This window comes from Podarcis muralis, chromosome 15, assembly GCF_964188315.1.
Source record: "Podarcis muralis chromosome 15, rPodMur119.hap1.1, whole genome shotgun sequence".
Taxonomy (NCBI): domain Eukaryota; kingdom Metazoa; phylum Chordata; class Lepidosauria; order Squamata; family Lacertidae; genus Podarcis; species Podarcis muralis.
Genome location: NC_135669.1, coordinates 906619 through 932831, shown reverse-complemented (window position 1 = coordinate 932831; position 26213 = coordinate 906619). Strand labels below are relative to the sequence as shown.

The window sequence follows — 26213 nt, the reverse complement described above, 5'->3', positions numbered from 1 at the left end:
TCTGCATAGAAGCTGAGCCTCTTGGTAAAGTCACATCCAGTGTGTTCTGTTCACTTAGAGAACAACTGCAAGACTCCGCAAAGTGTTCCCTGTAATGCCACCACACACAAACCTGAGACATTCGATCAGGGGTCACCATCCCTTTTGGACCAGTGGGCATATTTGGAATTTTGAGAAAGTGCTGTGGGCGCCATCACAAATGACTGCCAGGGGGTTTGGAGCATGGCACAAAATGGCTGCCACGGTGTGTGTGGCATAACACAAAATGACTGGGCATCAAGATGGTACTGGCATCCCACCCTCGCACACTTAATCCTGGGGCTAAGTGAAATTTGGGTATGTTACAGGTTGCCTGTTCAGTGTAGAACAAGCTGAGCCAACAGGAACTAGCAAGGAAGAATCTTGTGCATTGTGGAATTTTGAGGGGGTATTTATTGAAACCTTTCGTAGGTAGCAGAGGAGGCACAGGAACGGATGCTAGTGCCTGCAGGCCAGAGAATTACTCTGTCAATGTTAGTGCAGGTGAAGGATTAATCAACTTCCATGATCACACCATCCTCACTGTGGGCATAGAGTGTGGAATGTGGTTTCTTGCATTCTGTACCGTTTGGTGTGGGCAGAATAACTTCACTCTGTTTAGCTTATGCCAACTTGGACCTTTGTTAGTTAGGGGAAGTGGGGCAGATTGATACAGAAAAAATCAATTTCATATTTTAATGAGTAAAATAATAAAAATTTTGGCTTGATGCATGACATAACTAATCAATATTATAATAGCAATCATAAGAACCATTAAAGTTAGAAGATAATGAGAATATAATGACTTGAGTAAAAAATGGGTTTTGTATCATTCTGCCCCACCAATGGGGCACTTCGATACAAAGCGTAAATTGTATGAGAATGGTAATTATTTGCAAAAAATTATGAAAAAACAATTTTTATTGTGAGAGATCATAATCAGCCTTACAATTTGTTGCCTAAAATCTAAATTATATATCAAAACTTACAGTGTTTCACACATATCATAGACTTTATGGCAGGTTTTCTTAACCAAACATCAAAATATATATTAATCTTTCCTCAAACACCTATCCATCAAAAAGAAAACTTTGGAAAAACTTTAAAAGTGTAAGAACTCACATTAGTAAAAAAATAGTAATATTGTTGTTTTTGTTGTTGTTGTTGTTAATAGCCACTCTGGGCGGCTTCCAAAAAAGATTAAAAATACAATAAAATATCAGTCATTAAAAACTTCCCTAAACAGGGCTGCCTTCAGATGTCTTCTAAATGTCAGATAGTTGTTTATCTCTTTGACATCTGATGGGAGGGCGTTCCACAGGGCGGGCACCACTACTGAAAACGCCCTCTGGCTGGCTCCTTGTAACTTGGCTTCTCGCAGTGAGGGAACCACCAGAGGGCCCTCGGTGCTGGACCTCAGTATCTGGGCTGAACGATGGGGGTGGAGATGCTCCTTCAGGTATACAGGACCGAGGCCATTTAGGGCCTTAAAGGTCAACACCAACACTTTGAATTGTGCTCGGAAACATACTGGGAGCAAATGTAGATCTTTCAAGACCGGTGTTATGTGGTCTCGGTGACCGCTCCCAGTCACCAGTCTGGCTGCCGCATTCTGGATTAGTTGTCGTTTCCGGGTAACCTTCAAAGGTAGCCTCACGTAGAGCGCATTGCAGTAGTCCAAGCGAGAGATAACGAGAGCATGTACCACTCTGACGAGACAGTCCATGGACAGGTAGGGTCTCAACATGTGTACCAGATGGAGCTGGTAGACAGCTGCCCTGGACACAGAATTGACCTGCGCCTCCATGGACAGCTGTGAGTCCAAAATGACTCCCAGGCAGCACACCTGCTCCTTCAGGGGCACAGTTGCCCCATTCAGGACCAGAGAGTCCCCCACACCCACCCGCCCCGTCCCCCAAGAACACTACTTCTGTCTTGTCAGGATTCAACCTCAATCTGTTAGCCGCCATCCATCCTCCAACCATCCCCAGGCACTCACACAGGACCTTCACTGCCCTCACTGGTTCTGATTTAAAATAGAGGTAGAGCTGGGTGTCATCCACGTATTGCTGAACACCCAGCCCAAACCCCCTGATGATCTCTTGCAAAGGCTTCATGTTAAAAAGCATGGGGGAAGAGGACGGAACCCTGAGGCACCCCACAAGTGAGAGCCCAGAGGTCTGAACACTCATCCCGCAACACCACTTTCTGGACATAGCCCAGGAGGAAGGAGCGGAACCATTGTATAACAGTGCCCCCAGCTCCCAGCTCCTCTAGACGGTTCAGAAGGGTGTTATGGTCGATGGTGTCAAAAGCCGCTGAGAGATCCAGCAGAACTAGGAAACAGCTCTCACCATTGTCCCTAGCCCGCCGGAGATCATCGACCAGCGAGACCAAGGCAGTTTCAGTCCCATGATGAGGCCTGAATCCCAACTGGAAGGGATCCTAATGGTCTGCATCTTCCAGGCGTGCCTGGAGTTGTTGAGCAACCACCCACTCAATCACCTTACCCAAGAATGGAAGATTTGACACTGGACAATATTGGCCAGGTCTAAAGATGTTTTTTTGAGAAGTAGTTTAATGACTGCCTCTTTCAGCGGGTCTGGGAAGGCTCTATTGCAGAGGGAAGTATACACCACCCCGCAGAGCCCATTGCCCAGCCCTTCCAATCTCCCTATTATTAGCCAGAATAATCAAGGAGACAGGTGGTCGGTTTCACTCATCCAATCCTCGGAGGTAGCAGATTGGAATTGATCCCATATAACATGACTAGACAGGACTCCAGCACTCTTCCGCCCTGGCCCTGCTCCCACGGTGGAGTCTACCTTTTGGGAAATTTGGTTTTGGCAACGGCAAAACAACATTCTTGGAATCAACACTTGTCTTATCTTCTACAATGGGGAAGACAAACATACAAGATCCTGTTTTTTTCCTGAGATATGACACTTGATAATAGGTCATTTTATATTTAGAAATGACTTTGGCCACGTAGTAAACAAGTTTTTTCTTTTCAGATTTATTGACTTTAGAGATTTCATGCAAACTTGTATATTGGGGCACTATTGTACACTAGCGGGGCACTTTTATATGTATCAATGTGCTAGACAGGACTCCAGTCTTAGTGTATCAAAGTGCCCCAACAGGCATTTTCAAAAAAACCTAACAATTATTAATAAAACCACAGTACTTATTTAAAAATCACGTGTAATCCTGATTACCGAGTTGAATAACTTACAGTACCTTTGGTATTTTTAAATCTTAACTAAACGACGTAAAACAGTGTTGGAACACTTTTACATTTCACGTAATTTTTTAGTTGGTCATGCTAAAAACACACCTACTCTCGTCAAACACCAACGGCTAATTGGCGAGCAGTGCGGTTGTAACTGTTGTACTCACACATGTATAGACATGTTTTAGTGATGTGGCAACACGAATAACATTTCTTGATATTGAAATATTGTTGGTGCATCAATGTGCCCCTCTTTCCCCTAATTGTGTAAGGTTTGTGCCAGTTTAAATAAATGCCTCTGTAATTAAGGATTTGTTACCATCCTCAGCAACTATGCTCTCTCTCCCTCCCCACCTTCCCTTGGAGAATGATCTAGAAAGGGGATCTTTGAGGAATGCCGCTCTTGCTTAAACGCCTTCTCTGTATCACAGGAATAGGGTGCATGACCCTTCTCTCCCCCACTCCTGGCAGACCAGGTTTGCCAGGCAAGAGGGGCAACTGACCTGGTAATCACCAATGCCACAATTACACCAGGTGACTGGTTCCACTGCTGGGAATCAGCTGGTCATTGGGACTTACATGGCTCTGGGCATTCAGCTGCAAACCCATTTTGGCTCAACTGCATCTTTACCTGGCAGATACATTTGTTTTGTATAAACCAGTTTGGTTTGCATGTTTGAAGCTGAAGCCGATATCCAAGTTCTTGCTTGAATATTTCCAGACATAGCTTACCAGTCATGGGAATCTACTCGGATCAGGTCAAATCATTTCGTTCTGTGAACCACCCTGAGATCTTATGATGAATGGTGGTATATAAATCTAATTGATAAATTAGGGTTGCCATATGTCCTCCTTTTCCAGGACACATACTCTTTTACATGAGTATGTAAAATGAGAGTCATCATAGTGATCCATAATAAAAGGGTAAGTCAGCAAATGTGTCCACTTCTTTGCTCTTCAAAATTATGTCAACCCTATTACTACTACTACTACTACTACTACTACTACTACTACTACTACTACTATTTTTATTATTATTATTTTAAGAAAGCTATGGGTTCCAAATTTGGTGTGGAAATTTTGCCACAAGCAGAACTGCAAATGAACAACTTGGGCTATGTAAAGAATGCTCTATATGAGTATAGCAAGGTGTCTACAGGCCTGCATAGGATGTCATCAATCAATCTGTGTTGTTTTATTTAGGCATTTCAGAAGAAGGTCAGACAATAGGACGCAGGAGTCTGTACATGCTTCCTACCCACCAAACATTCCCTATTCTACAAGGGACATGTCGGCTCCTATGGTAAGAGCTTTCCTGATCTTGACTAGCAGTAGGGCTTGGAATAATAAAGTGGTGGAAGGCCACTTAGAATGGACAGGAGCCATAGCTGCACTACAAATACGTTCCAGCAATTGATGTGGTTCAGGGGAGGCAGGGCTATGAGGGCAAATGGGCCCTGCCCCACCAACCTCAGCCAGCTCCCACATGCCAGCTTTTTTCCTTGCATCTGGTCCAGAGGGAAGAGGCCCTGGCTGACAGCTTCCTCTTTCTCTGTGTCGCCCTTGTAGAACTCAGCAGGCAGGAGAAAGTTGGGAAAAACACTGGAATTCGTTGGCTCTGCCTGCCATTGGCTCTGGCCTCTCTGCTTTCTGCCCCGGTCCAAATAGTGGCTGGTGTGGTTCTCCCCTCCCACCCCTACCTCTCCCTCAATATTGGGAATTGTTACACAGTGAAAATCTGGAGAATTTTCCATTGGGGAATCCCTGCCTGCCCCTCCCCGCAATTACATGCTCCCAGCTAAGAATTCCCAGCTTCCTTAACAAACTACAGCCCCCAGGATTCTTTGGGAGAAGGAAGCCAAGTGCTTTAACGAGAAAAGCCTGATGACCTGAGTGTGGGGGCAGGATGACATCGGATAGTGGTCCTTCCTCATCTGGTGTGTTTGAGATGTCAGCGTGGCTTGCAGATGAAAACATCTGGAGGGGGTCACATTGCAGAATGCTGTCCTTCAGGCAGAATAATGTGAAGCAGCTTGGACAAATCATAATCTTGAGCTGGGATATAATTTTACTTCAAGACGGGGTCTGGTCCTGTTATGGAAGGAAAGGGAGCTTTTGAAAAACACAGGAGAGGATCCACACACAGCCTTGGGAAGTGGGTCAGAACAAGGTGGAGGAAAATGACACAGAAAATACTTGGGACTATAGGAAGCCGGTCCATCTATTCCAAGTTTTATCCCTTAATGGCTTGGGGCCAGTTCACTTGTGGGATCACCTTATGCTCTACTGCTTTGGTCTGTGGAACTGGCTCTGTTTCAGGTGCCACAGAACACTCCTTCTGCAGTTGTAAGGAATCAATCTTTTAGTGTGACAGCACCTACACCATTGACACCAGGCAGGCATGTTTGCTGTACTCTTTCTGGCACCTACTTAAAACATTTTTGTTTAGGCAAGCCTATCTAGATTGCAAGATATTTACCTGTTGTTGTATTTTTTTAAAAAATACTGTTAATTTTAATTGTATTCACATAGTTGTTTTTATTGATCATTTTTTATTGATCATCTTGTGAACTGCTTAGAGGTCCTACTACATTCATTTGGTATACAGTGGTACCTTGGGTTACATATGCTTCAGGTTACATGCGCTTCAGGTTACATACTCCGCTAACCCAGAAAAAGTGCTTCAGGTTAAGAACTTTGCTTCAGGATGAGAACAGAAATCATGCTCCGGCAGCGTGGCAGCAGCAGGAGGCCCCATTAGCTAAAGTGGTGCTTCAGGTTAAGAACAGTTTCAGGTTAAGTACGGACCTCTGGAACGAATTAAGTACTTAACCCGAGGTACCACTGTATACACTTTTTAAAATAAAAATAAATATGCAATGGCTGACAGTGGCTTTTCAGGGTTCTGGGCAGGAATTAACCTACTTTCCCTGCACATGTGTTTTGCCACCAAGCAGAGGCGGAGTTAGCTGCTCTGGCACCCAGGTCCCGGGGGGCGCCGCCCGTGGCAAGTGTCCTGGGGGTGGGATGGCAATGTCACCCCCCTCAGGGATGACACTCGGGGCGGGCTGCACCCACCGCACCCCCCTTCCTCCGCCAGTGCCACAGCTGTAACGCTTGCTGTGTTTTACTGAAGGACTCTGAAAATGAAGTGTGTGGCTATTTCTGGGTACCATCAACTCATGCCACTTAACAGAATCCTCACTAGTGAACATTATATTTTAAAAATAACCTTTGCTTACACTGGTTTCCTTGCAGAGCACACAAGCAAATAGATACCCTGTGCCAGCGTACACAGCTAATCTGCAACCGTATTGTGACACTTATCACTACACTTCTCCCCTTCCCTCTCCGACAGCCATGGGGCCATCCATGGAGCAGCACTGCATCCCAATGAGGTTGGTAGCGGCAATGCAGAGAAAGTCACAGCTTGTGGTTCTGGGTTATAGTTTTTCTTGTGTGAGAACTAGAAGCAGCTCAAGGGACTGGGCTTGGAGCAGAATTCCAATCCTGATTCAGCTTCAAAGCTCACTGTGCCACCCTAGGCCAGTCAATTAACTCTCTGCATAATATTGCAAGGTTATGAGGATCAAAAGGCATCACTTCATATAAGTTGCCCGGGGCTCCTTTGGAGGAAGGAAGCAATACAATTGTGATCAATAATAATAAATATAGTTTGTTTGCACATTGGCTAGTTCAGATATTAGGTCTGATAAAGCATGATTAGGTTCAGTATTGTGTCCACGCACCCCTGCCCTGGTCCAACTCCGATCATTGCTGCCCACACTGGCTGTGATTGATGAGAGTTGTAGTCCACCTGTGTGTCTTCTGTCTGTCTCAGGAGATAAGTGAGTACGCCTCCAAGGGTTAGGTCAAATCACATTATTTTCGCTGCATTAGCAGCACCAAAGAGACCTCTCTGAGGTGCAAGCTTGGGCAGTGTGTATGGAGGTCCTGGGCTGCCCAGATGACAAGACCCCCCCTCTTGGCCTTTCTGATGTGGACCAAAGGAAAGCCGAGCAAGACGTTTAGCCCAGCTGGGCTGCAGGAGTTGCCCAAAGGAGGCGTATAAGATGCCATCCAACTGCCTTAGGGACTCCACTCTGAATTTGTGTAGAGTTTACTCCTTAGCCTTTTGTTCTTCTGAAGATGTTCCACAATGCAGCGTAGGCTTGGGATCAAAGTGGTTCTTCTCCTAGATGGGCTTCTTTCGCAGGTGGATGAGGCCCATCTGCCCCTCATTTCTCTCTACAGCAATGTGTGTAAATCCTCTCTTGAAGATTAAACCCACTATTGGTCTTGTCTGCTCAATCTGCTGGAGCCTGTCTTCACAGGCAGCAGAAGACCCTAACTCACCAAAGGTTTGAGACCCACTGGCTACCCTCACCTGGTTTAGCTGGCCAATTGAAGCTGTTTCCAGGGGGGTGGCTGCTGTCACATGCTGACAGTTTCTAGGAGCCACAGGTGAGAGCTGAGTGGGGTCAAAGGTGGACAAACTACCCTAGAAGGAGCATGACGTGTCTCTCACCAGAGGTTCTTTTGTTGTTTAGTCGTCTTAGTTGTGTTCGACTCTCCATGACCCCATGAACCAGAGCATGCCTTGGAAACTCTTACTTTCTTCTCAAAGCTTCTCCTTTTTTATGTCCACGGAGTTTTCTTGGCAAAATACTGGAGTGGATTGCCAGTTCCTTCTCCAGGTGGATCACATTTAGTCTAAACTCTCGGCTATGATCTGTCCGTCTTGGGTGGCCCTGCACGGCATGGCTCACAGCTTCTTGGAGTTATTCAAGCCCCTTTGCCACAACAAGGCAGTGATCCATGAAGGGGACCAGAGGTTCTACACCTCCCCTAACACCTCATACACTCCTGTAGTCCACAAACCTATGGAGAAACACAGTTCTCCCATCCCTGAATCAGCACTTGGGAAAAATGAATGCTGGGAACATGTTTCATGCATATTTATTTAAACCAGCCTCCCACAACCTGGGGTCCTTTGGATGCTTTGGACTACAACTCCTATCAGCCCCAGCCAGCACTGGCTGGAGGGCACCAATTTGGGGAAGGCCGATTCAAACAGAATTGATGAAAAGGCAGATAAGTCAACAAACAGGCTGACATTTGACCCTTCATCCTTTGTTGCAGGCCTCCACCCCCTGTGCTGAAGACTGCAAAAACTCAGGAACCAATTTACCCTTCTCGACCTGCACCACTGCCTCCTGTATAAAACTGCCGATTTTTCCTTCACAACCCACCCTGTTCGCAGAGCCAGAGCCTGTCTTGCATAAAGTGGCCCTTGAAACCTTTTGTCCCCCCCCCCCCCCAGCACTGGCTAAGAAATGGAACAAAATGCAATACCAAGGAATGTAAACTTAACAAGCAAATACCTCTAACAAAGCTCCGGGAACTGAAACCCTGTGAAAACTCTCTGTGCTGCGGTTGGGCGACATTGCTGGAGAAGTGGGTCGCTTTCTGGGTGTTAACTGTACTTTCCCCCTTTTTAGGGTTATATTTAATCATACATAGTATGTGGGGTTCCCCTCCCAGGCTGTTTTTATAGAGAACAAAACATTAAGTGAAGACAGACATAACATTATTAGAGATAGTAGGAAATCAATTAGGATCAATTAGGATCAATTAGGAAATGTTACTGTTTTTAAGCTAAATCGATATTTTTCAAAAAAGACTCATATATTGAAGAAAGGCGGTTCTGCGTTTGCAACAGAGACCAGCTTATGGTTAGCACTGAATGGCGGAACTTATGATGGCCCCCAAAAGCCCACCTCCAAAATCTGGAGCAATTTTGCGCTTGTAAAAAATTCTGCTTTAAAAAAATGACTAAGACTAGCAATGGACATATATAAGCTTGTATCTTGCCCTTTTAAAAACAGAAAAGGGCAGCCTGAAGCATGGCAGCTGAACTGGCATGTGTATGAGTCATTCAACTGCAAAGCTGAGAAGAAGCCAAGCTCACACTATGATTGAGTTTTCTTTTTAAATGTTACATCTGTCTTCACCTATAGTCAGGGCCATCTCAAGACATTTTGGCTCCTGAGGCAGACCCCAAAATACCACTCCCCTCCCCGCCAGGGAAGAAGGGTTGAGGGAAGATCTACATCAGGAACAAGGAAGGTGGGAGGAAAGATCCACATCAGAATCTGCTCCCCCAGTGGATCCTGCTGCCCGAGGTGGCTGCTTCACCTTGCCTCACGGGTGGGCCATCCCGACCTGTAGTTGTGTAGAGGCAGGTGTTAAGAATTGCAGTTCAAATCAGACCAGCACCTTTCTATGAACATCAATAGCTTCAGGTTGTTATGTGTGGGAACCTGTACACAAAAAGTCAAAACTCATGTTGGACTGAAGTTCGTTATTTGTGTGCACGTAACTAAAAGGAAACACCAAGAAAAATCCCAATTGGTGGAGAACACCCCCACCCCCACCCCGATTGAGTTCAGTGAGACATACTTCCCGATAAAAGTGTCTAGGATGGCAGCCACACAGCACCATCCTAGACACAGTTATCTGGAAGTAAGCCAACTGGGATTTACTCCCTGGTAGGTGAGTGTAGGATTGCAGCCTTAATCTACTTATTGCGAGAAGATGAAATGTATTGTTAGCATGTTTATATGTTTTAATAGTGTGTCTCGATGTTTATTATTAACACATTTTAAAACATAGACAGTTTGAACTGTGCGCTGGCTGACACTAAACTGTAGATAATAATAAAAAAATGATGTTAGGAAAGTTTTACTTAACAATTTGAGGTTAAGGAATAATTTTTTCTAATTTACCACTAATGGTTATTCAAAACAAAGGTACGAGAAAGTCACTTTTTGGGGACTAGGCTGGGGAGTGGGCTGCTCACAGTTCACAAAGCACTTATATTTAGCTCTCATGAATTTTCTTGAGTCCAAGTATTCTAGCTTTTAAATTAAAAACAAAACATTAATTGAAATGCAGAGAGATGCTTGAGTATGTGATGGCAAAAGCACAGATTCAATGTATGTTGATTCATACATCTTTGGTATCTGTCTACCAAAACATCTCTGTGGGCTAGTGCAGAGATGCCACAGGTTCTTCCACCATTACCAGCAATCCTGCTGCTTCTACAGTTTGGCATTTGTCAGACTCAGGAAGATGCTATGCAGATACTGCTAATGACATGCAAATTAGTGGCAACTCTTCCATCTAGTTCTAGTGATGTATTTCCAATGTGGCCTTCAGACACACATGCAAGCTACTACTAAGAGCTGCTGATGTTTCTCATTTGTGTGTGTGTGTTTGCTGTTGGGAATGTGATCATAACTGCTGACTGTGCATATTAACCTGCAAAGTCAGTATGCACTTTCCAGCTACTTTGCACACACTTCAACTCAGCACACTTGCTGCAACATCTTTAGTGTGAGAGCACCAGCCCTGGTGCAAAATCCATTTTTATTTAAGCCCATTGAAACTGTTATGAGCACTTTAAACCCTAGCAGCCTGCTGAAGAATTCAGTATACTGTACGTATATTTCATCACTTTTTCTTTTTTATGTTGCTTTTCGTGTCAGTCAGGATGTTTACATTGGCTAAATCTTGTTGGATTGAATTGCATCCATCTTTGCACCGTTGATTAAGCCAGATTTTTTAAAGATGTACCTGCTAAAGAGATTATTTTAGACTGGGAGCTGTAGATTAAGATTAGCTGAGGTGGCAGGATTTCCCTGTGTGCTATGCTTAGATAGTATATTGTTCATAGAATCATAGAATTTCATAATGTGCAAGGACCATTACAGACATGTCTGCTACAATAGCTTCAGAGAATGAAACACTTTGTATTAAATTATGCTAAGAATTATTCCCACATGGCGGCAGATATTCAGCATATGCTTGTTTGATAAATTTCTTCATAATTCTCGCCAAAAAAGAAGTCTTTAACAGTGTTTGCATATATTCTTATATAAATATATGTCTGCAGTTGCAATAATAAAATACTTGAACTATTGTGGTCTCCCAGATATTTGCAAAACTGTATACTTACCAATAAGTTTTTACTGTTCTGGTCTGGAAACCAGCTACAAATTTGCTGGTGGATGGGAAAGGTTGACACAATCCTACTCAATAACATATACACATTTCTTGTGTGCTCAAAACACTTTATTGGTATATAGTGGTACCTCAGGTTAAGAACTTAATTCGTTCTGGAGGTCCGTTCTTAACCTGAAACTGTTCTTAACCTGAGGTACCACTTTAGCTAATGGGGCCTCCTGCTGCTGCACTGCCGCCAAACGATTTCTGTTCTCATCCTGAAGCAAAGTTCTTAACCCGAGGTACTGTTTCTGGGTTACAGGAGTCTGTAACCTGAAGCGTCTGTAACCTGAAGCATCTGTAACCTGAGGTACCACTGTAACGGGGAGCTGAACTCAGATTTGCTTTTGAGTAAACTTAAATTGGGGGTGTGGGAGTGTGCTTCATTATGGAGTACAGTGGTACCTTGGTTTACGAACAGCTTAGTTTATGAACAACTTGGATTAAGAATGCTGCAAACCCATAAGTAGGTGTTTCGCTTTGTGAACTTTGCCTTGGGAGCAGAACATGTTTCGCTTCCTGTTGAGTGTGTTCCATTTTTAAATTGAGTCCCCCACTGCTATGGGAAAACACGCCTTGGTTTAAGAATGCTTTGTTTTAAGAACGGACTTCGGGAATGGATTAAGTTTGTAACCAAAGTACCAACGTATGTGTCAGGGGCTCAGGAGCAGAGACACAGGGGAGAGAGGGGATGGAGAGCGAAGGGGAAGAATCTGAGGGCAGCATAGGGGAGTATGAAAGCGGCCCGAGAGATTCCATGAGTCTCTCCAGCGAATCAGAAGATTCCCAGAGGGGGGCGCCGATGACCAGGGCAAGGGGGGTCCCAGGGGGGACACACCAGAAGCAAGGGGCCAGCGGGGACTCCCAAAGCAGCAGCGGGAGAGCAGGACCAGCTCCTCCACCAGAGCGTAGTGAGGGGGAAGAGTCACATGTATCAGGGCCAGCTTCTCCTCCAGCAGGGAGAGAGGATGAGTCAAGGGTGGCCACGCCTCCATCGCAGAGTGAGGGAACGGAGGGAGAGTCAGGTGCAGCTAGCCTCCCCGAAGGGGGAAGCAGTGACAGGAGCAGTGTAACGGTCAGGAGGAAGGTGGCCGGCTGGGCGCGCGCGCCAAGTTCGAATGTACAGGCGCGCGGCACAGCAGGAAACCCGGATGGGGAACCAGGTCCTAAAGTCCGCCGGAGGGAGGGGGAGGACTCAGGAGACTCTGCGTCAGAAGAGTCTAGGAGAGGCGAGACCCCAGCGGACAGGCGGGCCCAGAGGAGAAGAGAGCAGAGGAAGAGGTGGAGCAAGGCTAGAGTCTTAAACTGGTGTCTGGGGGGAGGAGACTCAGACGGAGCTTCGGCGGTCTAGAGTTTGAGACGTAGAGCTGCGCGCCGCGGCTGTGAAAGCGAAACTGAGCTTCAATAAAGACTGTTTTATATAACAACGAACTGGCGTTGGTCCTTTGTGAGCTGGGACCTAGGGCAGCTCTGACAGTATGTGAAAGGCTTTGCAGTGCCTGCCTGGTTTAAAGACAATGGCAAGAAGGACAAGTAGAGAAGGTCTGGACTTGGCACCAGGAGGACCCAGTCGCCATCTTCCCCAATAGGAATGTAGCTATTCGGTCTAAATGGGAATATCTATCTATCTATCTGCTTTGCGTGCGTGAAGCTTCCCTCAGTTGGAGTGGTACTCCCAGGGGCGCCGACTTGTAAAAAATATTGGGGGGGCCCAGTGGCGTAGCGTGGGTTGTCAGCACCCGGGGCAAGGCAAGTAATTTGACCCCCTAACCCGTGGATTTTAGCACTTGAGTGCGAGCGCCCCCCCCCCAGATGTTGCGCCTGGTGCGGCCGGCCCCCCTGCACCCCCCACGCTACGCCACTGGGAACAGCTAAGGGAGCTGGGCATGTTTAGCCTGGAGAAGAGGAGGTTAAGGGGTGACATGGTAGCCATGTTCAAATATATAAAAGGATGTCGTATAGAGGAAGGAGAAAGGTTGTTTTCTGCTGCTCCAGAGAAGCGGACACGGAGCAATGGATCCAAACTACAAGAAAGAAGATTCCACCTAAACATTAGGAAGAACTTCCTGACAGTAAGAGCTGTTCGACAGTGGAATTTGCTGCCAAGGAGTGTGGTGGAGTCTCCGTCTTTGGAGGTCTTTAAGCAGAGGCTTGACAACCATATGTCAGGAGTGCTCTGATGGTGTTTCCTGCTTGGCAGGGGGTTGGACTCGATGGCCCTTATGGTCTATTCCAACTCTATGATTCTATGAGGCTGTGTCAGAAAAGGTGGAAATTTCATCCTTTCTGTCCCTCACATGGGAAACCGAAAAACACCCTCTCAGAATTAACTAGGGACCAGGATTACCAAAGCCCCATTCTCCCTGCAACCGCTTGGGTATCTGGTGGGCACCCAGTGAAATTATTTCCAACCACAAAGTCCAATACAATGTATTTTTGTGGTAGGGAAGGAGTTTCAGCTTTGCCTTGTGGGCTGTTCCTCCAAGCTGTCTTTGCGGCGCGTAACAGCCTGGAAGAGAATCAGCGAGAGGATCTTTAGAATTCAGTGCAAATTGAATTTCACCGGAATAGCTCGGAGGTGCTGGCAGCCTGCTTCCCTCCCCCCCACCCCGCTTTTTCGTTTTCTAAACAAGTGATCGGACTCTTCCCCTCCCCTCAGCCCCATGAAACAAGTCCCCAGCGCGAAAAGAAATAATAATTAAAAAAAAAAAGAAGATAACAAGGACGGGTTGCTTTCCAGAGCGAGGTGGAAGCCGCCCATCGCAAGGGCAGAATCTCTGCGGTGCGTAATTACGCGCAGCTTGGAGAGCTCTTTCCCCCCCATTACCCGGGCCCTAGCGGTGCCCGCGGCAAGGTGAGGTTCTCCCTCTCCGGCAGGCGCCTCTGCGCGCCTTCACCTCATTCTCCAGCCCCGCCACATCTGGGAACATCATTAAGGAGTCACCTCTGCAGCTCAGGAAGTTTTCACACTTCACGTTTCATTAAACGCAGGTCTTCTCGGATTCCTTGGGAAAGGGAGAAGCGGGAGAGAAAGGGGAGAGGCGCTGGGCGCGGGTCGGGGGGAGAGCGCCTGATTTGCAGCTGTTGGGCTTTCAAAGCCAAATAAAACGGCCAGTCTGCGGAGCGCAGCCGCAGCGGCGGTGGGGCGCGCGCGCGCGCTAGGGCGCAAGGCTGGCGGTGGCGGCGGGGAGCCCGGCGGAGGAAGGAACTTGTCCCTTCCCTCTGGACTCGCGCCCCCCGCAGATGTTGCGCCCGGTGCGGCCGGCACCCCTGGCACCCCCCACGGTACGCCACTGGGGGGGCCCATACCAGGGTCCTGCCCCGGGAAGTTTTCTAAGTTCCCCGCCGGGCGGGGCCGCTGCATAAGGGTGAGTGGCGAGGGTGGGACGGGGCCGCGCGCTCCTTTCCTTGGATGCCCTCGTCACGCGCCTTGGCTCCCGCGGCCGGCGAGGGGAGCCCGGGCCGCGCGTGGCTGCTGCTGCCGCCGCCGCCTCTCCTGGGGGCGCCGCCTCCCCGGGCGGGAACGCTGCGGGTGCGCGAGGGAGGAGGCTCCCGGGGGCTGGGAGAGCCGGGCTGCAGTGGCCGAGAGGGCTGCTCTGCCGGGCGCCGCTGAATATAACTAATAATTTTGTTAAATTATTGGGGGGGCTGAGCCCCCCCAATAAAATTTTTGAGGGGGCTCGGGCCCCCTCAGGCCCCATGCAGTCGGCGCCTATGGGTACTCCTAGTTGGTTTTATTATGAACATTTATACGCCATGCAAAAGTTCTTGGGGTGGCTTGCAATAATAAAATACTGAAATACTACTGTTTAGCTATTCCCTCTTGCATCCGGGCCCCCTTGATGGGCACGGGAGTCAACCCCACGGAACTCCAGTCAAGGAAGAAGACGCGTGTCGGGTGGTCACCTGGTCTCTTTCGACATGGGCCCCGCGGCGTCGGCCCGCATTCTTGCAGGTCGGGGTTGGCAGAAAAGACCCGTGTGCGCGAGCGAGGGGAATGGACCTCAAAGCCCAGCGGGGCCCCGGCGCTTCGCCCTCCGAGCCGGAGGATTCCTAGCCCTCCTCCCCGCGCGGCTCTCCGTTCCAGGCGAGACCGTTAGAGCGAAGCGGAGAGGGCGCTGGACAGCCGCGTGTCGCCATGAAGCTGTTGGCGGCGGCGGCGCTGCTCCTCTTCGCCGCGGGCCTCGGTGAGTGAAAGGCCCGTCCCGGGCTCCCTCGCACGCGCGCCCCGTCCCCCTACCCGGACGGGCAGCAGTTCTCCCACGATCTTTATTTGTGGGACAAGCCCAAGTAGCGTCTGAACCAGGCAGCCTTTATCAAGTTAGGGGCCTCCAGGCGTCGCTGGACTACAACTTCCACCATCCCTGTCCTCTAGGCTGCTAGCTAGGGAATGGTGGGAGTTGTAGTCCAGAAACACCTGGGGACCCCAGGTTGAGAAAGGCCCGAGCACCTAGCTGTCCATCATAAAATGAATACGGTGCCTGATTGTTTAAAAACCCTCAACGCGGTTTACAAAAAGATAACCCTGAGAAGATGTCACAACCCTGCTTTAAAACATACAAAAGTTAAAATACTGAAACGGATTGCCTCAGCTTTCCAAGCGTCTCTGAGCAGGAAGGCTTTGTGCAGGCGCCTGCTTGATCTCGAGAGGAAAGGATCAGGAGCTGAGCAAGATGGGGCCCAAGCCCACCCGTCAAAGCGGCCCCCTGGGCACAAGTGGGGCAAGGCCTTGATCTTGGCCTGGGAGCAGATCAGCAGCCAGTGCCGATCTCTGAGCGCAGGCCTCCCTCCTGTCGGCAATCGCGCTGCAGAATTCTGCCCTCACGGCAGCTTCCAGCTCAGTCCCGAGGGAAGCCCCACACAGAACACGGAACACATCCTAATAGAGATGGGTACAGCAGACGGTTTAAGGCAGATGTGGGTACCCAGTTGTCAGATTACTATCTAGGAAGAGGTGTCGACCTCAGTGTGGAGGAAATGTCCTTTAAAATCTGGCTCTGCCTTGAAACATAGGAACCTAGGAAGCTGCCTTAACAGAGTCAAACCATTGGTCCATCTAGTTCAGTATTGTCCACACTGACTGGCAGTAGCTCTTCAGGATTTCAGGGAAGAATCTCTCCCAATCCTACCTGGATATGTCAGAGATTAAAACTACCCCTGGCCCAGGGCCCTTCTCCCTTAAGCACTTAGAAGTAGCACTTAGTAAAGGTAAAGGGACCCCTGACCATTAGGTCCAGTTGCGGACGACTCTGGAGTTGCGGCGCTCATCTCGCTTTATTGGCCGAGGGAGCCAGCGTACAGTTTCCGGGTCATGTGGCCAGCATGACTAAGCCGCTTCTGGCGAAACCAGAGCAACTCACGGAAATGCCATTTACCTTTCCGCTGGAGGTAAGGTAAACGCCGTTTACCTATTTATCTACTTGCACTTTGACGTGCTTTTGAACTGCTAGGTTGGCAGGAGCAGGAACCGAGCAACGGGAGCTCACCCCGTCGCGGGGATTCGAACCTCCAACCTTCTGATCAGCAAGTCCTAGGCTCTGTGGTTTAACCCACAGCGCCACCCACGTCCCATAGAAGTAGTACTTAAAATAGTGCAAAAATGGTATCTCACACCAATACAATCAGCCCATTTTTGTTCTTCCTGCTCACCAAGCTGTTGCAGGAAGTTAAGCTCATATCAACATATATTTGAGGTGGGAAAGTTCTGGGAGGAAAGTATTTGTTAAAATAAAAGCAATCTCAAATTGTCTCAAAATCTCCAGAGCTGATGCTGCTCAGTCTTCTCATGGGCGATGATATTAATGTACTGCTCAAACCTCTAAGTTCTCTTTTAATAGTCGCTCATAATGAGATACTAGAATAAGTTGTAGGGTGCATCTCTGACAAATTAGTACAATAAAATATGGCAAATAGCACTTGTGGGGAAATTGACTAATGAATAAAATTGGCATAAGGTTTGAAACATAAATACTCTTGTAACAGATTGGTACAGCTTTTTTATGCATATGACTAGAAATGAAAACAGTCTAAAACTTTTTGGCTAATGGACTGTTTATTGCTTTCTATACAAATGGTAGTCTGGGATAAGAACTTATTGTATTATTTGGATGTTATTTTGGATGTATTACCTTCTGGCTTAGGGTGGGATATTTTTATATATATATAATAATTTTTATTAAATTTTTCCTTTTACAAATTCGCCATCTCAAACAATATTCACAAATTTCAGCTTTTTGGACTTCCACCAGCTTCTCCACCAATCATCCATATTTTCTATTTTTGTGCATTCTCTAAATTTAATATTGCCATTTAATGTTATCCTTTCAGTTCTATTTCTTTTTTACAATGCATCTTTAACTTTCACAAAGCCTCTTTAAATCCCACTAGCGTTGTCTGTTCGTCACATATGCTTTTCAGATAATCTGTAAACTTTCCCCAGTCCTCGATGAACTTGTGATCCCGTTAATATCTAATCTTCCCAGTCAATTTGTCCAGTTCTGCATAATCCATAAGTTTCATTCTCCACTCTTCAAGGGTCGGTAACTCCTCTTGTTAGGGTGGGATATTTTATTACTCGTGTACAATGTCATTATATGTTGTAAGAATTTAATAAATGGGGGGGGGATGGAAGAAAGAAAGAAAGAAGAAAGGTACAGATAAAGGCACAAGAGTTTGTCTTTCCTACATCTCTATTTGGTTAGCAATCCTAATTTATATGACGTCAATGTATATAGAATTTCTTAGAGAGGCAGCCCCCTGTTCCCAGGTGATCCACATAGAGACCTATAAGCTCAGCTAACTAACCAGGCTGTTGTTGTTGTTTAGTCGTTTAGTCGTGTCCGACTCTTCGTGACCCCATGGACCAGAGCACGCCAGGCACCACTGTCCTCCACTACCTCCCGCAGTTTGGTCAAACTCATGCTGGTAACCTCAAAAACACTATCCAACCATCTCGTCCTCTGTCGCCCCCTTCTCCTTGTGCCCTCCATCTTTCCCAGCATCAGTGTCTTCTCCAGGGAGTCTTCTCTTCTCATGAGGTGGCCAAAGTACTGGAGCCTCAGCTTCAGGATCTGTCCTTCCAGTGAGCACTCAGGGCTGATTTCCTTAAGAATGGATGCATTTGATCTTCTTGCAGTCCATGGGACTCTCAAGAGTCTTCTCCAGCACCATAATTCAAAAGCATCAATTCTTCGGCGATCAGCCTTCTTTATGGTCCAGCTCTCACTTCCATACATCACTACTGGGAAAACCATGGCTTTAACTATACGGACCTTTGTTGGCAAGGTGACGTCTCTACTTCTCAAGATGCTGTCTAGGCCTGTCATTGCCCTTCTCCCAAGAAGCAGGCGTCTTTTAAATTCGTGGCTGCTGTCACCATCTGCAGTGATCATGGAGCCCAAGAAAGTAAAATCTCTCACTGCCTCCATTTCTTCCCCTTCTATTTGCCAGGAGGTGATGGGACCAGTTGCCATGACCTTCGTTTTTTTTATGTTGAGCTTCAGACCATATTTTGCGCTCTCCTCTTTCACCCTCATTAAAAGGTTATTTAATTCCTCCTCACTTTCTGCCATCCAGGTTGTGTCATCTGCATATCTGAGGTTGTTGATATTTCTTCCGGCAATCTTAATTCCAGTTTGGGATTCATCCAGCCCAGCCTTTCACATGATGTATTCTGCATATAAATTAAATAAGCAGGGAGACAAAATACAGCCTTGTCGTACTCCTTTCCCAATTTTGAACCAATCCGTTGTTCCATATCCAGTTCTAACTGTAGTTTCTTGTCCCACATAGAGATTTCTCAGGAGACAGATGAGGTGATCAGGCACTCCCATTTCTTTAAGAACTTGCCATAGTTTGCTGTGGTCGACACAGTCAAAGGCTTTTGCATAGTCCAGTGTTTCCCAACCTTTTTTGGGCAAAGGCACACTTGTTTCATGAAAAAAATCTCGAGGCACACCACCATTACAGCCCCGTGACGTCAGCGCGCAGCATCACGCCGGGAGGGACGCACGAAAGTGTAAGTTTCAATTTTTTCCCCTCCCCCTTGCCTTCCTTCTGTGCCAACCGCCAAAAAGCCAAGAAAAAAGCCAAGACTTTAGGGCAGCAGGTCGACACGGAAGAAGCTCCTACCTAAGGACAGGTGCGACGGCCGTGTCCTCTTCTGCCACACTTGGCAGCCCTGCCTCACGGTCGTGACTCCCACCCTGATTTCTCCCCGCAGGTCGAGCGGCACAGGCAGCCCAATGTGTCCAGCCCAGACACAAGCCCCGCTTCCCCACTCTAGATCCTGAATGCGACCAAGTGCTCTGGACTCCCGAGCAGGGTGGGAAAGAGGACTCGCATCTGGTAGCCTCCGGGCTCCTCGCCTGCTCGAGGGATGGCATTGCAGGCAAGCTGCCGGCCGTCGCCATCGCCGCCCCCTCATGCGAGTGGACCTGCCCGGAGTGGTGGGCCGGGGGAGGCTCGCTCTCTGTGGGGATGTGGCCCGCACGCGCGGCCCCGCTTCCTCCTGCCCAGGGCTGAGCTCCTTACCCGCGATCTCGGTCTCGCGCACGCGGATCCCACTTATTCTGAAGCTCGCGCCACTAGCCGGGGCTCTCACACCGTGCCAGGGTGAGGCGGCGCGGCCCACTGACGTCATCGCGGCTCGCTGCCGCCCTCGACTTCCCTGTTCCCTCCCCTCCCTCGGGTCGCCATGGTTACCGAGGACTGCAAGCTGCTCGGGCGAGTGTACCGCGGAACACCGGTTGGGAAACACTGGCATAGTCAATGAAGCAGAAGTAGATGTCTTTCTGGAACTCTCTAGCTTTCTCCATAATCCAGCGCATGTTTGCAATTTGGTCTCTGGTTCCTCTGCCTCTTCTAAATCCAGCTTGCACTTCTGGGAGTTCTTGGTCCACATATTGCTTAAGCCTGCCTTGTAGAACTTTAAGCATAACCTTGCTAGCGTGTGAAATGAGTGCAATTGTGCGGTAGTTGGAGCATTCTTTGGCACTGCCCTTCTTTGGGACTGGGATGTAGACTGATCTTCTCCAATCTTCTGGCCACTGCTGAGTTTTCCAAATTTGCTGGCATATTGAGTGTAGCACCTTAACAGCATCATCTTTTAAAATTTTAAATAGTTCTGCTGGAATACCATCACTTCCACTGGCCTTGTTATTTGCAGTGCTTTCTAAGGCCCATTTGACTTCACTCTCCAGGATGTCTGGCTCAAGGTCAGCAACCACACTACCTGAGGTGTACGAGACATCCATATCTTTCTGGTATAATTCCTCTGTGTATTCTTGCCACCTCTTCTTGATGTCTTCTGCTTCTGTTAGGTCCTTACCACTTTTGTCCTTTATTGTGGTAATCTTTGTACGAAATGTTCCTTTCATATCTACAATTTTCTTGAACAGATCTCTGGTTCATCCCATTCTGTTGTTTTCCTCTGTTTGCATTGCTCGTTTAAGAAGGCCTTCTTGTCTCTCCTTGCTATTCTTTGGAAATCTGCATTCAATTTCCTGTATCTTTCACTATCTCCCTCGCATTTTGCTTGCCTTCTCTCCCCCGCTATTTGTAAGGCCTCGTTGGACAGCCACTTTGCTTTCTTGCATTTCCTTTTCATTGGGATGGTTTTCGTTGCTGCCTCCTGTACAATGTTACGAGCCTCAATCCATAGTTCTTCAGGCACTCTGTCCACCAAATCTAAATCCTTAAACCTGTTCCTCACTTCCACTGTGTATTCATAAGGGATTTGACTTAGATTGTATCTTACCGGCCCAGTGGTTTTTCCTACTTTCTTCAGTTTAAGCTTGAATTTTGCTATAAGAAGCTGATGATCTGAGCCACAGTCAGCTCCAGGTCTTGTTTTTGCTGACTGTATAGAGCTTCCCCATCTTTGGCTGCAGAGAATATAATCAATCTGATTTCGATGCTGCCCATCTGGTGATGTCCATGTGTAGAGTCGTCTCTTGTGTTGTTGGAAAAGCGTGTTTGTGATGACCAGCTTGTTCTCTTGACAGAACTCTATTAGCCTTTGCCCTGCTTCGTTTTGATCTCCAAGGCCAAACTTGCCAGTTGTTCCTTTTATCTCTTGCCTCCCTACTTTTTTTTTTGAATTTTTTTTATTTTCAATGCATCATAACAAAATGAATCATAACAAAAATTACAAACATTGAATCCAAAATAATACTATACAAACAAAAATCCCCGGAACATATAGGGGGGAAAACAGAAAAGGAAAAAAAAAAAAAAGCAAAGGAAACAAAACTAAACTAAACAAAAACGAACAAGCACACATCTACAGAAAAAAAAACCCATATCATTACGAACATAAACACAAATTGACTTCCTTTCTTTGTTCTAAGACCTCAAAAAATTTACTCTTACTGTATTGTTGTGTCCAATTAGATTACTTCCACCTTGGTACTTTTTTTTTTTTACACCTGTCAGGGGCTCAGGAGCAGAGGCACAGGGGAGAGAGGGGATGGAGAGCGAAGGGGAAGAATCTGAGGGCAGCGTAGGGGAGTATGAAAGTGGCCCGAGAGATTCCAGGAGTCTCTCCAGCGAATCAGAAGGCCAGGGCAAGGGGGGTCCCAGGGGGGACACACCAGAAGCAAGGGGCCAGCGGGGACTCCCAAAGCAGCAGCGGGAGAGCAGGACCAGCTCCTCCACCAGAGCGTAGTGAGGGGGAAGAGTCACATGTATCAGGGCCAGCTTCTCCTCCAGCAGGGAGAGAGCATGAGTCAGGGGTGGCCACGCCTCCATCGCAGAGTGAGGGAACGGAGGGAGAGTCAGGTGCAGCTAGCCTCCCCGAAGGGGGAAGCAGTGACAGGAGCAGTGTAACGGTCAGGAGGAAGGTGGCCGGCTGGGCGCGCGCGCGCCAAGTTCAAATGTACAGGCACGCGGCACAGCAGGAAACCCGGATTGGGAACCAGGTCCTAAAGCCCGCCGGAGGGAGGGGGAGGACTCAGGAGACTCAGCGTCAGAAGAGTCTAGGAGAGGCGAGACCCCAGCGGACAGGCGGGCCCAGAGGAGAAGAGAGCAGAGGAAGAGGTGGAGCAAGGCTAGAGTCTTAAACTGGTGTCTGGGGGGAGGAGATTCAGACGGAGCTTCGGCGGTCTAGAGTTTGAGACGTAGAGCTGCGCGCCGCGGCTGTGAAAGCGAAACTGAGCTTCAATAAAGACTGTTTTATATAACAACGAACTGGCGTTGGTCCTTTGTGAGCTGGGACCTAGGGCAGCTCTGACAACACCATTTTTCTTTTTCTTTAACCCTGTAAAGCATCATTCATTACATACCAATATACTAACTCCAGAACAATGTTCTTTCATATACTCTTTAGCACAACCCCATTCTTTTAATAATTTCTGGTCCGATTGTCCCCTTATGTAAGCTGTGAGTCTTGCCAGATTTATGTATTCACAAAATTTAATTTGCCAATCTTTCACTGATGGAATTTTTCTGCCTTTCCAGTTTTTAGCTATAAGCATCCTGGCAGCTGTTGTTGCATAAAGGAATACTTTCCTTTGATTTTCAGGGATATCATTTGTAATTTAACCTAAAAGGAATGCCTCCGGTTTTTTTCTGAAAGATATTTTAAACATCTTTTTAAGTTCTTCATAGATTTCATTCCAGAATTGTTTAATAGGTCAGCATTCCCACCACATGTGAAACATTGTTCCTATTTCTTTTTTACATCTCCAACAGGTATTCGATTTTAATTTGTAAATTTTAGCCAATTTTACCGGAGTTAAGTACCATTGGTACACCATTTTCATAAAATTTTATCTTATTGTATAACATGTCGTGAATTTAATATCATATTTCCATAATTTCTCCCATTGGTCCAGCCGAATTACATATCCTAGCCTCCCTACTTTAGCATTCCAATCCCCTATAATGAGAAGAACATCCTTCTTTGGTGTCACTTCTATAAGGTGTTGTAAGTCTTCATAGAATTGGTCAATTTCAGTTTCTTAAGCACCAGTAGTTGGTGCATAAACTTGGATTACTGTGATGTTAAAAGGTCTGCCTTGGATTCGTATCGAGATCATTCTATCATTTTTGAGATTGCATCCCAGTACAGCTTTCGCCACTCTTTTGTTGACTATGAGGGCCACTCCATTTCTTTTACGGGTTTCTTGCCCACAGTAGTAGATGTGATGGTCATCCGAACTGAATTCGCCCATTCCCGTCCATTTTAGTTCACTGATGCCCAGGATGTCAATATTTATTCTTGCCATCTCATTTTTGACCACATCCAACTTACCAGGTTCATGGTTTTTACATTCCAGGTTCCTATGCAATATTTTTCTTTACAGCATTGGACTTTCCTTTCGCTTCCAGGCATATCCGCAACTGAGCGTCCTTTCGGCTTTGGCCCAGCTGCTTCATCAGCTCTGGATCTACTTGTACTTGCCCTCCGCTCTTCCCCAGTAGCATGTTGGACGCCTTCCGACCTGAGGGGCTTATCTTCCAGCGTCATAACTTTTATATGCCTGTTGTCTTTGTCCATGCAGTTTTCTTGGCAAGGATACTGGAGTGGCTTGCCGGTTCCTCCTCCAGGTGGATCACGTTTGGTCGAAACTCTCTACTATGACCTGTTCATCTTGTGTGCCCTGCTCGGCGTAGTTCATAGCTTCTCTGAGTTCTTCAAGCCCCTTCGCCACTGCAAGGCAGTGATCCATGAAGGGGAACTAACCAGGCTAGGCCTCTCTATTTGCGTTTAAGGAGCGGCCTTGTTCCTATTGTTTCTATAAAAGTGCTTTATCTTGTGATAAAGTGTCTACATTCCAAAGGTGTCTACATAAGAAAGGGATGATTTTCTGTCTCCACAGGGACAGGAGCTGTCTTTGTTCTTATTGTACCATGGACAGCCTTGCATCCTTGTATCTCCCGGATACACATTCTTAGAGGCCCTGTTCTCTCAGGCATACCCTCTCAGGCATATAGAATGGAATGCAAAGAGATCACATGCAGCAAGGTGCTGCTTAGAGAGAGTTCTTTGTTCGCTTGCTCAATGTATATTCATTAAGGAAAAACCATAATTGTATGCTAATAGGGTGATGTAGCCTAGGATAGGAGACGTTGCCTCAGTTTATGCGTATGCATTGCCTTAGGAGATAACAGAAATGTATATTAAGTCTCCCCCCCCTTTTAGCGGTTGGGCGCAGACTTTGGAGTTTATTCCTCTGCTGCCTATTTTGCTGGCTTGCAAAATGAAACCCTTTGTTTTCCTCTTTTGCTGCTTGAGTTTTTCTTTCAGCCCCAAACATTGATTTTTGCAACACAAGCAGGCTGCAATCTAATCTCCAGGCTGGTTTGTTTTGAGTGTAACCTGCCACATATCATTAAGGGTGTTTCCATACTCACTGTTTTCAGGTGGGATTCAGCCACTTCCCAGCAAATTCAGAATGTGCAACTGAATGTGATTGGATGTAATTCTTAGGTGTCTTAAGGTGCTGTGACATTTGTGCCTTGTTGAAATTAAATGGTAATTAACTTCTTAGCATTTTTCTTTTTCTCCAGATTGTCAAACCTTTTTGCATATCACTTATCCAAAGAAAATTCCATCCAACATGACTGAAGATGGTCTAGGTCCAGATGAGGTATTTGGAATTAAGAAACACACTTATTCAAAAGTTTGTGCTATGGAGTAAACGCCTACTCAGTGGATTATATTTTGCACAGTGATTTCCCAAGCTTGCTGACGCATGCTTTTCTCCAAGTTAAAACTGGAGGCATACTTGACTCTAGCATTTGAAAAGGTTCCTTTAAAAGTTTGAGGCGGAGGGCTCCACCTCTACTGCTTTTGTGTGAGTCACTTTTGTGAGTTTGCCTCCTGACAAGCAGGGCTTATCTACCCCCCCCCCCCATCATATTTTATTCAAGTTGGCACCTGTGGCCTTGTGTAAGGGAACTCTTCCCACCCACCCAGAGAATTTCAAGCAGCCATCCACCTGTTCCATCATCATACAAACCCCTGAGATGAAGAGTGTTATCAACAGGACCATTTTCATTGTATTCACGATGCTGTATGTGGTTTAGAGGAAGCATAACACTTGTTGGTCTCTTCCAAATGTTTCTGGCAAGTTAGAGCAATCTATCCCCATATTCCCAAAGTCAAAGGGAGGGGTTCTTAATTCATCCAACATCAGCTGACGCACAGTGTAAATTAATAATGCAGAGTCTTCTTCAGTAAAAGAATAAAAGCATTACTGAGATAAAATAAATTTGTTTGTAAACAACAGCATAGTGAACAGAAGATTAAACTAGCTTCAGAGTTACTGAGTCACATGGAGTCTCCATTGAGCACAGGCTTCACAGAGCACAGGCTCCACTTTCACACACAGACACACACACACACTGACTGAGTCTGCCTGCAAGCAGATACAATACTTATATGTACAGAGAATGTGTCATCCTCAAGATGAGTCACAGTGATTCAGCATGCTAAATGATTCTGCAGCTTTTCAGCATATCACAACATTTCTAGACTCCTTTACTATTTCTGCTCTCAAATACCTTTGTCACCACTGGCAGAGGAAGAGGAGTGTGGGGGAAGCACCCCGCCCCTGGCAGCGCAATCCCCAGGGTGACATAGTGGCTGCCCGTGCTGAGCGCCCCGCCTGCTCTCCGCCCCTGGTGCCAGAGCATGAAGCTCCCCCACTGTTTGTTACATGACATCAACATGTTCTCCACCCAACTGATTAACAGCATACAGAAGTGAAAGGAGTACAAGTCCAAACCCCTTATGTAACTGGAACAATCTGTAATGTTACGGTCTTTGAAAAGCTGTAGTCAGGGCCATTGTACAGTGGTACCTTGGTTTAAGGAACAGCTTAGTCTATGAACAACTTGGATTAAGAACGCTGCAAACCCGGAAGTAGGTGTTTTGGTTTGTGAACTTTGC

The 26213-nt window shown here is 46.9% G+C and overlaps 1 protein-coding gene across 12 annotated transcripts in view; it reads left to right on the top strand.

The window, feature by feature from the left end:
• Nucleotides 1-26213, top strand: part of ADAM9 (ADAM metallopeptidase domain 9) — a 197428-nt gene that overhangs the window by 87861 nt on the left and 83354 nt on the right. For 2 of the 12 annotated variants that reach the window (XM_077919267.1, XM_077919266.1), the window contains 3 exons: nucleotides 4454-4553; nucleotides 6509-6648; nucleotides 8393-11233. In XM_077919267.1, the coding sequence (XP_077775393.1) occupies nucleotides 4454-4553; nucleotides 6509-6648; nucleotides 8393-8474 (322 nt within the window). In that variant the 3' untranslated portion in view covers nucleotides 8475-11233. Of the gene's footprint in view, nucleotides 1-4453; nucleotides 4554-6508; nucleotides 6649-8392; nucleotides 11234-15249; nucleotides 15505-15536; nucleotides 16235-24829; nucleotides 24910-26213 lie in introns of those variants that run through there. The other 10 variants (XM_077919270.1, XM_077919268.1, XR_013390807.1 and 7 more) reach the window with 9 other exon arrangements.